Below are 13,641 nucleotides of genomic sequence, written 5' to 3'. Positions count from 1 at the left end.
TTTAAAGAAAAGAAAATGTACAATTTTGGAGACATTGATGTATTTGCTGTTTAAATCAGAAATATCTTCAGGATCTCTCAGGAGTTAAGTCTCAGGCTTTAAGTCTGTAACATAAAGAGATCAGATCCCTTTCATATTTTTCAATGCAAAGACCCTTTGATATATGTTTCTGATAGGACTCCTTTACATGCACACATAGGCCCTGCTCTTTAAATGAACACTATGTCAGTGTTGATGGACTCTGCACTGCCATAAATGACATGCCTTGTCTGGCGGTCTGTACGCCTGGCCTGTACGTTTTGTTAAATTGGTGAGGACAGTATAAAATTCTAATCGCAACTAGAAAAGTTGCAATTCCATTTAAAAGTTGCAAATCTGGTGGATTAGCGATTTTTTTTTGCCATAAAATGGCATAAGGGGAATAATGAATTTCCCCCATAGATTTTTGACCAAGATAAGCTACATTCACATTGGCATCATTCTTTCCATTCTCTTCGTTATATTTGAGTGAGAAAAAAAAAGAAAAACTGCGGTGCCAAATCTGTCATAATATTAAAAAACCTGCGGCAGTCAACAGACTCCACTGCCTGTGATGGGGTCCTTTGGATTTTTATTAGAGAGCCAAAACTTTACCGGACAAAATAGAACAGCATATTTTGCCCTGCTTTTTTTAATGGAATCAGCAATGTAAGCCCCTAATGAAGCCTCTGACAAAGTCAAATTCCTCTGCATGCAAATAGAATTTTTTTTTCTCTATTCCAGAGTATTTATTGGCACTAGCACATAGACACTACATAGCAACCCACACAGGCGTCTTTATTTAGGGTATCACACCTCCAGATAACCCAGTTGTTTAAAGAGCATCTGTTAACATGCTCAATCCTATTCAACCATGTATACTGCCTGGTACGGTTGATCATGCAGATTAAAATGATACCTTTCTTTTGTCTCTATGTTGAGCAGCTGCAGAGATATCTGCATTTTAATTTATATGCAAATTAGTGATTCTGAACACCAAGAGGCTGGCCAAAGCCCTTGGAGCATTATAATATATCCAGTAATGATATTATTTTGAAGATACCTTTGTGTCTTGTATGCAGAAGTCGTGTACCTATGGTTTCCGGCATCACAACAATTCAGCAAGAAACTGTGAGATTCAAGGAGACACCAGTAAATGAGGACCAACATAGACCTGAGTTGTCAGGGCAAACAGGATGCCGCACGTTGCGAGAAACCGGTGCGGCTCCAATTTCAGCTGGTGAGACTCACAATACACAAGTGAACGCTGCAGACCCGCAGCATGTAAGATCTACTATACCGTGTATGGAATACAGAACTCTGAAGGACTTATCCATACAGAGACTCCATACTACCCACTTCCCAAGGGCCAACAGGCCAGTAAGGCGCAACGGGGCACCTCTTTAATTTTATTCTCTAAAAGGAATATTTGTATACACATAAGGAGTAGTAGTGCACTGGATATAATAATAGTGACAAAAGTGAAGACTAATATCACGGCAGTATGAGAAATATATACTACAAATCCACCTGCAACTTGGGATCTAAAAATCCATCTGCAACTTGTGAACTTAATATATATTTTTTTCACATTTTTATATTTTTTTAAAGTGAAAATTAACACAATACCCGGGTGGGTCCAGCTTAATTAATGCACTACCCATTGGAAAGGACTGATGATAAAATATTAGCCATACTATCAATAATCCATTAGTTCTAGGTATTGTTTAATATTTATTGTTTGTTATTAATTATCTTTACGTTTGTGGTGCATTACCATATATTTAGGAATATTCATCAGCACAGTAAACGTCAGACTAATGTCTTCTAATGAACGACCAAAGGGGACAGCACTTAATCGATGTCTCCTTTGTTGGAACACTTTACTGAACACCATTGATGTTACCTTGACTCTATTCCAACTCTAATCTGATTGATAATATATTGTAGAAAGCAAACAAAAAAAGGGTATGGCAGCACAACATCTCACATACAAGCAGCAAAACAGTTTTATTGTTTGTATGTAAGATGTTGTGCTGCGATACCCTTTTTTGTTTGCTTTCTGCATGCTAGTTTTATAGATGTGCATCAGCGACTATGAATGTGCTTCATTCATATTATCACTTGTAGTGATAATATATTGTTACAGTTGAAACCAGAAGTTTACATACAGTATATAAAAAGATATATCAATAGATATATCTCAATATCTGACATGAAATCAGAATAAACATTTTTGGTCAGTTAGGATTACCATAATTATTATTATTTGCCAAATACCAGAATAATGAGAGAGACAGAGAGAATGTTTAAGGCATTTTTATTACTTTCTGCAAAGTCAAAAGTTTACATACATTTCATTAATATTTGGTACCATTGCCTTTAAACTGTATGACTTGGGTCAAACATTTTGGATATCCTTCCACAAGCTTCTCACAATAGTTGGTCGGAATTTGGGCCCATTCCTCCTGACAAAACTGGTGTAACTGAGCCATGTTTTTTCAATAGGATTGAGATCAGGGCTTTGTGATGGCCACTCCAAAACATTGACTGATATCCTTAAGCCACTTTGTAACCAGGTTGGCAGTATGCTTCGGGTGATTGTCCATTTGGAAGACCCATTTCTGCCAAAGCTTTAACTTCCTGGCTGATGTCTTGAGATGTTGCTTCAGTATTTCCACATAATCTTATTTCCTCATGATGCCATCTATTTTGTGAAGTGCACCAGTCCCTCCTGCAGCAAAACAACCCCACAACATGATGCTGCCACCCCCGTGTTTCACAGTTGGGATGGTGTTCTTAGGCTTCCAAGCTTCTCCCTTTTTCCTCCAAACGTAACGATGGTAATTATGGCCAAAAAGTTCAATTTTAGTTTTGTCAGTCCACAGGACATGTCTCCAAAAATGTTAGGCTTTGTTCCTGTGTGCATTTGCAAACATTGATCTGGCATTTTTAGGTTTCTTTTGGAGTAATGGCTTCTTCTTGGCAGAGTGGCCTTTCAGTCCATGTTGATACAGTACTCGTTTCACTGTGGATATTGACACAATCTTAGCAGCTTCTGCCATCATCTTTACAAGGTCTTTTGCTTTTGTTCTTGGGTTGATATGCACATGTCGGACCAAAGAACGTTCATCTCTTGGACACAGAACCCGTCTCCTTCCTGAGAGGTATGATGGCGGGACATTCCCATCTTGTTTGTACTTCCATATTTTGTACAGATGAACGAGGCACCTTCAGGTATGTTGAAATTGTACCCAAGGTTGAGCCAGACTTGTTGAAGCCCACAAATATCTTGGATAATTTCTTTAGACTTTCCCATGATGCTACACAAGGAAGCAGTGTGTTTCAGGAGTGCATTTAAATACATCCACAGGTGGGTCTCTAATTAACTCAGATGTTGTCAACAAACCTACCAGAAGCTTCCAAACACATGACATTATCATATGGGCAGTCCAGAATTGTTTAAAGGCATAGTAATCTTAGTGTATATAAACTTTTAACATAATATTGATAATAAAAATGCCTTAAAACATTCTCTGTCGCTCTCTCTCTCTCATTATTCTGGCATTTGGCAAATAATAATAATTTTAGTAATCCTAATTGACCAAAAACAGGAAAAGTTTATTCTGATTTCATGTCAGATATTGAGAAAAACATGCATATGTGTCTTTTTATATAGTGTATGTAAACTTCTGGTTTCAACTGTAAATTTAGTGTACAACGATATAGAGAGCAGGCAGCTCTGGGTCAGATCAGGCAGTGAAGGATCAAAGTTGGGAAACACCCAAAATTTAGTATATGGGCAGATGAACGAAAAAACTGCTCACCTTTGCAGGACACAAGCAAAATACTGTAGAACATATTGTTCAGGTACCTTCCCACAGAGGAAGGTGCCTTAAAGGGGTTATCCCATGACTAATGTACAAAAATGAATATCAGACATCATATAGAACATGAAAGTCTCTTTCTAACAAAGCTAGAACCAGCCCTGTACTTTACCTCACATGGATCCAGAGATCTCCCCGTTCATTGCTCTGCTAGATTTATATAAAGCTGACAGCTGAAGGGGAGTGTCTTTTCTGCTGGAGCTCAGGGGGCGTGTCTCAGCTCTCCCTATCACAGCTCAGGAGACATATGAAGGATGAAACTGAGCATGTGCGGCCTTTTCAGTGAGCAGGTCAAAGAAATGAAAAAAAGAACAAACAGCAGGAGGCGCTATACAGATACATTTTATTGAATAGTTCACTGGCTATGCTAAGTTTTTAATTACATGCAATTACAAAAATATTCAGATCCAGGTGCTGATTTCAAAACTGTACAATATTTTTCTTGGGACAACCCCTTTAAAGGGAACCTGTCATGTGGATATTTGATTATAATCTAACTAATTATATACAATCATTAACTACTAAAAAGTACCTTAGATGTATTCACTTACTGGTGTGACAGATGGTTACCTCATAATATACACACAAAGATGACACATGCAGCATGCTAATGAGCTGATGTGAGTCCAGCGTGATGTCATTGAGTCCAGCGTATATTTAATTCAGAGCTATAGCCACTCCCCTGCCCACCTTCTGCTGATTCTTATGGAAAATAACTGTCATTCAGCAGCAGGTGGGCGGGGAGAGTCAGGAGCTCATAAATATTCATGACTCATCATTATCAGCTGGAGCTTTTCAATACAAGATGTTGGCAGATTGACCGGGTCAATTAAAGAAAGTGACCCAGCATTTTGCTAAAAGAATCAGTCACTTATTTATGTTGCCCTTAGTTAGGACACCATAAAACTGGTGACAGGTTCCCTTTAAGTACCCCAAGGTAGTCAGCCATTGCCTGCGGAAGATTAGGGTGCATGTGCACTTGCCCTTTAAGAAGTGGAGGGAGCACACAACCTACAGCTAGTGAAAGGCACTGCCGGAAAGGAGCAGTCCGAAGCCTATGTAGGAGAAATAGAGAGCTACTCCTGCAGCTGGGCCGACCGGTGAGTAGGAGAGGAAGGCTGGCGGGTGTCATATTTCATCCCTATATATGATGGGAAAAACCCTTGGTCTGCTAATGTACAAAAATAAGAAAAACTAATCAGGGACAGTATATTCCCAATATAGGTGGAGATATATCACATGTCTGATACTAAAACCACACTATGATGTAAAGTCAAACATTGATTTGTGCAAGATCCTTTAAGAGTATCAGATGTACATTGCTAATTTTTACTAGCTAACCAAACTAATTTAGAAATTAAGTCAAAACCTATTTGGATACCCAGTGGGTTCTCCATTATCAAACACTCTATCCAACCTCAGTACAATTAATAATTAAATAATTAACAATTAAATAATGGCCCCTACATCATATCCATGGGGTGGACTGGTGAAAGACTTACAGGGAAAATTCCCAGTGGGCCGATGCCCATGGGAAGGGGCTTCCCATCCCCTCCTCTCTGCCTCTTGCGACAGCACATGCCCTCCTGATCTCAGCTGCTGTGGTCTGCATCTTACCTCCTAAGTCTCCTGCTCCATATCTTAATTAGAGAAAATGGCAGCTATTGATGGCCACCACACAGGGACAGCTTTTGAAGCAGTATATTGTGCTGCACTGTGGTATTTCGTTCTGTTGTGATGGTATTTTGTGCTATGGTATTGCTGACCCCCCCCCCCCCCCCCCCCCCCGTATATGTGTTTCCCCACTTTCTGTCATGGGGCCATTTTAAGTTTATTTTCTCCAGGGCCACTTTAAGTCCCCATTCCGCCTCTATTTTATATTATATACAGTACAGACCAAAAGTTTGGACACACCTTCTCATTCAAAGAGTTTTCTTTATTTTCATGACTATGAAAATTGTAGATTCACACTGAAGGCATCAAAACTATGACATGTGGAATTATATACATAACAAAAAAGCGTGAAACAACTGAAAATATGTCATATTCTAGGTTCTTCAAAGTAGCCACCTTTTGCTTTGATTACTGCTTTGCACACTCTTGGTATTCTCTTGATGAGCTTCAAGAGGTAGTCACCTGAAATGGTCTTCCAACAGTCTTGAAGGAGTTCCCAGAGATGCTTAGCACTTGTTGGCCCTTTTGCCTTCACTCTGCGGTCCAGCTCACCCCAAACCATCTCGATTGGGTTCAGGTCCGGTGACTGTGGAGGCCAGGTCATCTGGCGCAGCACCCCATCACTCTCCTTCATGGTCAAATAGCCCTTACACAGCCTGGAGGTGTGTTTGGGGTCATTGTCCTGTTGAAAAATAAAGGATGATCCAACTAAACGCAAACCGGATGGAATAGCATGCCGCTGCAAGATGCTGTGGTAGCCATGCTGGTTCAGTATGCCTTCAATTTTGAATAAATCCCCAACAGTGTCACCAGCAAAGCACCCCCACACCATCACACCTCCTCCTCCATGCTTCATGGTGGGAACCAGGCATGTAGAGTCCATCCGTTCACCTTTTCTGCATCGCACAAAGACACGGTGGTTGGAACCAAAGATCTCAAATTTGGACTCATCAGACCAAAGCACAGATTTCCAATGGTCTAATGTCCATTCCTTGTGTTCTTTAGCCCAAACAAGTCTCTTCTGCTTGTTGCCTGTCCTTAGCAGTGGTTTCCTAGCAGATATTCTAAGGCCTGAATTTACACAGTCTCCTCTTAACAGTTGTTCTAGAGATGTGTCTGCTGCTAGAACTCTGTGTGGCATTGACCTGGTCTCTAATCTGAGCTGCTGTTAACCTGCGATTTCTGAGGCTGGTGACTCGGATGAACTTATCCTCCGCAGCAGAGGTGACTCTTGGTCTTCCTTTCCTGGGGCGGTCCGCATGTGAGCCAGTTTCTTTGTAGCGCTTGATGGGTTTTGTGACTGCACTTGGGGACACTGTCAAAGTTTTCCCAATTTTTCGGACTGACTGACCTTCATTTCTTAAAGTAATGATGGCCACTCGTTTTTCTTTACTTAGCTGCTTTTTTCTTGCCATAATACAAATTCTAACAGTCTATTCAGTAGGACTATCAGCTGTGTATCCACCTGACTTCTCTACAACGCAACTGGTGGTCCCAACCCCATTTATAAGGCAAGAAATCCCACCTATTAAACCTGACAGGGCACACCTGTGAAGCGAAAACCATTTCAGGTGACTACCTCTTGAAGCTCATCAAGAGAATGCCAAAAGTGTGCAGAGCAGTAATCAAAGCAAAAGGTGGCTACTTTGAAGAACCTAGAATATGACATATTTTCAGTTGTTTCACACTTTTGTGTTATGTATATAATTCCACATGTGTTAATTCATAGTTTTGATGCCTTCAGTGTGAAAGTCATGAAAATAAAGAAAACTCTTTGAATGAGAAGGTGTGTCCAAACTTTTGGTCTGTACTGTATATTATATTGAAGCCTTGTAAAAACCCATTACAAAATATCTGCATTCTTTTCATAGTCATCACAGTTAGAATTCTGAAGGCAAACCAATGTAATATAATACCACTACATTCTAGTCTACTTACGTTCCACAAAGTATGAGCTGGCATCAATCTTCCAGACTATTTGTCCTCTGTGAGAGCCATTTACTCCACGGTTCTTATAATCCAGAAAGTTTTCTGACAACACCTCATCTACGGAAAGTCAGAGAGTAATGTAAAGTATGGAGAAAAAATACACTGTAAAAGAATAACAGTTTAAAGACAGCTGTCCTTATCAATAACTTCAAGTTTTGGGGGCTGATAAGGAGCTATGCAATCTCATACCAATAGTAGGCTTACACACGCGTTAACCAGGAACTTTGTTCTAATTCAGGGTCAAAAAGCACAATAAATGTCCATATCAGCTATAAATTAAGCCATATCTAGGGACCTGTCACCATCCTATATAATAAATACTTGTGCAGCGTTCTGAAATACACTGCAAAGCACTTAACAAGTGTTAATATCATTGTATTTTATGTATTATATGCATGTACCACAAACCCCATAAGGGAGTGGGAGGTCCCATGAGGCGTCAGGGCTGGGTCCTCTCTAGGAGGAAGATTCTGGAATCTCTGGCTGACTGCTGAGGAGTGAACACCTCAAAGCAGCAAGAAGCAGATCCTGTAGGGAGATTCCATTACTCCAGACTACTCCAGACTACAAGCAGTTTATGTACTGTATCAGTCCTTAGAAGGGAGAAAATCTACAGACGGTTTAGCCGCCAAAAAGGGGTTGTGGACTACTTTGGCAAGGAAGGTAATCAATGTCAATCTGGCTATAGCCTCCTCTTCATGTGGTGGGGATGCTATAAGCTACAAGCTGTCCACCATAACCAAAGGACAGGAAGGCGCCCCTGTTCAGAACCTGTATTCCTCTGAGGATACTGGGGATATCATATACTATATCTGATAATAGAGAAAGTGCATCCCTTTAGGTCGGAGAAAGGAGAAATTGACCAGTCTGATTGAGAGAGAGAGAAGCTAGCCTCCATATACAACATTTGAGAATTATTTGAGTCCACTGTAAAGCCTATGAATAGCGCTTGTGTGGGTCACCTGCTGACCGGCTTCAGTAAAGTAATGTGGAACTGTTGTATAAAAACCAGTCTCATCATATATTGCAACACACTACATTTTACTCCATCATTTTTACTGCAACGGACCCCAAAGAGCGACGGCCTGATGTAGGACACCGTGACCACTACAACTTCCATTCGCTCTACCACTCCTATAATTCATACTGGCCCCACGAGGGTCCGCTGCACATGTAGTCCTCTGGAAATAATTCTGGAGCATCTTTACTTAGTACTTTGCATTTTGTTGTTCCTCTGTTATTTCTCCTTGACGTTTATGAATTGACATCTCAGTGTAACTGAAACTCACTGAAACTGTCCTATCAGTGCTCACACTACCAGACTATGTGGGCATACTCTTTGACAAAGGGAATAGTAACAATATCAGCTTTACCCTCTCCTACTGTGTCCTTCTCCCATACCATGTAGAGTGTAAACCCTCACGGGCAGGGCCCTCTCTCCTTCTGTACCAGTTTGTAACTCGTCTTGTTCATACTTAGTATCATATGTACAGCGCTATGGAATGAATGACGCTTTAATAATAAATAATAATAATACTTAATTGTCAATTTACACCTAAACTTTTGGGAGGAATAACAGAGGGACTGCATAATGCAAAGATGTTACTGAATGATATCATGGGGACAGTTCTTTAACCCTTTTGACTGATCACATGCTGGTCTACTCCTGTGATCCCCGCTGCCAATCACAGGCCTTAACAGCCTCATGCCGTACACCTCTGAGGTCAATAACTCTCCACGCCAATACGCATCTGTTCGATCATTACTATAAAATGTACTTGTAAATAAAAGAGGTTTGATACATCTAAATGGTCTAAAAAATCATAAAGATATAAAATGTCCCTGATCTACAGATATCTGTATACAGAAGATTCTCATTATCAGCATACCGTATGTAATGATGTGAATATACAAAGAACTCATGATCATTCAGATATGGGTAATGTAAATGCTGTGCTATGTCCTTGTCAGTGCAATATGTGGATGTTGTTATATGGCTCAGCAAAATCCTGGAGAATTCCTACATTTCTCAGATTTTCCATTTACAAATCGAGGAGGAAAGCCCTCAGCAAACCTGTTATGTGTGGACGAGCCATTAGACTATGTCCCCAAAAACTTCCAGCGCCACAATATTCTGTAAAAGCAAAGTTTGTTGAAGCAAGCAAATTATGTGTTTCAAGCCTCTTCAGGGGCTCTTAGTCATAATGGAGTCTTTACACTACTCCTCAGACTACTGCAGGAGTATGAACGATGACATGTACAATGTCACCTAAATTAAAGAAAAGTGTTGAGTCATTTAACTTATTCTCATAAATTTCAGTACTGCACTGTTCGGTACTTCTGAAGTACTGTTCAGTACTACTGATGTAAGTATCAAATATATTAACCATTTTCACAATATTTGCACTTTTTTAACTTCAGCATTTATAGAAACCTCAACAATTATATGTAGTAATCAATATACCAAAAAATGGTATAAAAGAAACGTATTTGTTCAGTACTTACAGTATTAGGCCAAGTGTACATACATGTACATCAGGCAGTTTTTACCTTTGGACACAACTGATATGTCGCTCCAGGTCCGACATTTATACACTGATAATGCCGGACAGAAAAACAAAGTATGCAACATTTTTCTGTCTGGTGCCATTTGACATTTGGCATCAGAAATGATGCGCTGGATGAATGTGAACAATCCCATAGAAAACAATGGCATCAGTTGTAGCTTCAGTTTCCCCCTGGTGTATTCTGAACCATGTCGGACATAAGTGAAGGGGACTCTTGACTTTTTTCACATTTCATTTGATTTCCTGTCACATAGCCACAATAAAACTGAATTAATGTATGTTGGGCTAAAGTTGCGTGATGACAGTGGTGAAAAGTCGTGTTTTATGTCCTTGGCTGAACTCACAGCCATGAAATTAGTTTCAACTCTATCAAACGACCTCTAGAACTGCAGCCGTTGCAGCAAACCCTGTTAACCGTTCACAATTATATGTTCCGAGTGGCACAGCTGAGTAGGCAACCTGATCTTCCCATAGCAAATGTTCTTTATTACTGTGAGTAATGCAAATGATAGTATTTTAACTTCTGCGTAAAAGGGCCATATAATTAAAACAACATTAATTAACCTACATTATACTTATTTGTGTTCAAGCGTCGTACAATACAAAAAAAAAATACATGAGAAATAAATTTACAGAATCAGCAGTTACTGTGGCCATATTTCCAGTATTTAAAGTATTTAAGGTAGTTATACATTTATTTTAAATAGGGCTACATTGTAAGTCTGACAGCCAGGTCCGCCTGTAGCAAGGCAGCAGGAGGCAGGTCCGCTCTGTGGAGTGAGGAAAGCAGACTAGCAGTAGCTTGCAGCCACTACTTCACAAATGTTAGGTCTAAAGCTGCAGCAAATTTGTTAAACAATGCTTGCCTTTAGATAAGTTTGATGCAGCTTCCTCAAAGCAAACTTGAAGCAAAACTGACTAGAAAAAGTCCCCTCATGATCTTAAAGAGGCCATACACATTCAATAGCTATCTCTCCTAACACCCTCACTACTCCCTCATATATGTACATGTTCGGCCGGGCATATATGTGTATTTAATGGGGAGGGACGAGAAAAGCCATTTACAGAAACTGCTAGCAGCAACTTATCCTCCAGGAGAGCAAAAGGATTGGGGGAAAATATTCATTTTGCCAGACCCTTCTCTTGACATCATCCATTGGTGAGAGCCGAGAGTTCTCTATACACTTTAAACCTTTTACCGAACCAACCATTTCTGATGGGTTCAGGCCAACAATACTCTAATGCATATGGGGGCCTTTAGACAGTACTATGGAGGGCTCTTACTTATAGGTTTCTAACTCAGATTGATTTAAATGAAAACGGGAACAAGGATTTTCTCAGTTTGACAAGTAAGTGCCCCAACTTTATAATTCTGAAGAGTCATTACTGGGATAAACATCTTCTGTCAAGGAGGCATTTTAGGACATAACATTTTGGATGTCTGTGCCCTATGGACCACTACTGATCAGTAGAATGAAGCGTTTGCTAAAACTATCTAAAAGATACCAGGACCACAGAGAGGAGAAGCGAGGGGGGGGAGGGGGGGGCACCAAAATGTAGCTTCGCTTGTGTTGGCAAAAATCCTTGCACCGGCCCTGGTTATAAGCCCCTTCCATATACAAGTAGTAAGCAGTGGCAAATCAAAATAATTTAAACAAATTCACAAATCTACAAATTAAAGACTTACCAATTAAATACATGCCAATCCAATCTCCAGCATCCACCTCCTCCTTTATATCCCAATATATAACCAGATCCTGTGAGTGTCCGATGGCGTAATAGGAGCTGCTGACCATTAGAGTTGACCGACTATCTGATGTTACCAGATCAGTGTCACTTGTAGACCGTGGTAAAGTTACTCCTTCATGCGGACTGTTCCTGATATCCATATTGTGAAATTGGTCAGGATTGTAACTGTACCTTAGCGGCTCTTTGCACCGCCGCCTGTTTTGAGAGTTCCTCGAAGGAGAAGCCATGGCAGCCAGGCCGAGGAACCTGTTTTGGTACAAATTCTGTAAAACAAAATTTAAATGTAAACTTAACAATTCTCACTAAGTTTGAAATGGAATGCATGTAATTTTCTGATATGTCATATCTTGATTATACAGTCATAGTAATGCGATGATTTAGGATCTAATTTCTAATTACAGTAGAATTTTATGACAGTCAAACTAAAAATACTAAATATTTGTATTGTAATATAAACCTTCCTAGACAAAAGATGTACTGAAAAGTGAAAATCATAGATACACTTGAAGTCCTACTTTTTGCCAGTTTCTTCACTGGTCAATCAGCTTAACCTTTTCATGGCTAAGGGTGTTTTGGGGCTTCATGACCAGAGAAGATTTCCCCTTTTAGAATGCTGCATTCTAATTAGGGGGCAGAGTTTTGTACTGTAGAGCTGGTTGTATTTCTTCACACAATGGGCTTTATTGCTAGTATACAATCACCTAAATACCACATTCATATTAGCCCTCCTACCATCTCAACCATGAGTAGAACTGGTTGGTACTTCAGTTTATAAAAATATAAATTTTGTGGAAAATTAAAAAGTACCGTATTTATCGGCGTATAACACGCACAGGCGTATAACACGCACCTTCATTTTAAGAGGGAAATTTCAGGAAAAAAATTTAAATTTCAAATAAAGAACTATAATAAGGGTAGCTCAGAACTTTTTTTTATTAATATTATTACCACTTATAAAGGTAAATAATGTAAAAGGATGACACTTATAGGGCTCTGTGGATGACACAGATCCCCATAAGTGTCATCTACAGATCCCCCATCAGATGGATCAGTGTGGAGAGAGGAGGCGGGGACACTCATGGCGGGGCCCGGTGCAGTGACTCTACTCTAATACACCGGGCCCCGCAACTGTTAAACATTCAATCTGATCTCTATAATTGTAGACGCGCTGTACAGTGTACGGTACTTACTGTAGTACCGGAGGTATAACATTAAGACGGCGCAGACCGGCATCTCCCTCGGTCATGCGCCGCCTGTCTCAGCTCCCTCCTCATGCGCCGCCTGTCTCAGCTCCCTCCTCATGCGCCGCCTGTCTCAGCTCCCTCCTCATGCGCCGCCTGTCTCAGCTCCCTCCTCATGCGCCGCCTGCCTGCTTATCTCACTTTATGAATGAACAGGCAGGCGGCGCATGACAGAGTGAGCTGGGGCAGGCGCCGCATGACAGAGGGAGCTGGGACAGGCGGTGCATGAGGAGGGAGCTGCGGCAGGCGCTGCGCCGTCTTAATGTTATACCTCCGGTATGTAAAAACATGGCTTCTTAACATTATATCGGCGTATAACACGCATACATCATTTGCCCCCTATTTTCAGGGGGAAAAAGTGCGTGTTATACGCCGATAAATACGGTAACTAACTTTTGCATTTATGGGGTGAACTATTAAAGTTTTTTAAATATACAACAGAGAAGGCCAAACGTCTACCAGAGGGGGCAGTTGATCTTGGAATTTGCCTGCTCATAGGTTTTCTTTCAGGGTTTC

General features: G+C 40.5%; 1 protein-coding gene across 1 annotated transcript in view; it reads right to left on the bottom strand.

Moving 5' to 3' along the window:
- HECW1 (HECT, C2 and WW domain containing E3 ubiquitin protein ligase 1) overlaps positions 1-12,126 on the bottom strand; it is a 227,039-nt gene extending 214,913 nt beyond the window's left edge. Inside the window, exons 1-2 of the mRNA XM_044294350.1 lie at positions 11,823-12,126; positions 7,518-7,625 (exon numbers count right to left, since the gene is read on the bottom strand). Of these exons, the coding sequence (XP_044150285.1) occupies positions 7,518-7,625; positions 11,823-12,111 (397 nt within the window). The 5' untranslated portion in view covers positions 12,112-12,126. The remainder of the gene's footprint in view (positions 1-7,517; positions 7,626-11,822) is intronic.
- Positions 12,127-13,641: the final 1,515 nt, after the last annotated feature.

This window comes from Bufo gargarizans, chromosome 5 (genome assembly GCF_014858855.1).
Source record: "Bufo gargarizans isolate SCDJY-AF-19 chromosome 5, ASM1485885v1, whole genome shotgun sequence".
NCBI lineage: Eukaryota > Metazoa > Chordata > Amphibia > Anura > Bufonidae > Bufo > Bufo gargarizans.
The sequence above is the reverse complement of the archived record's forward strand: the minus strand, read 5'-3'. Positions and strand labels throughout refer to the sequence as shown.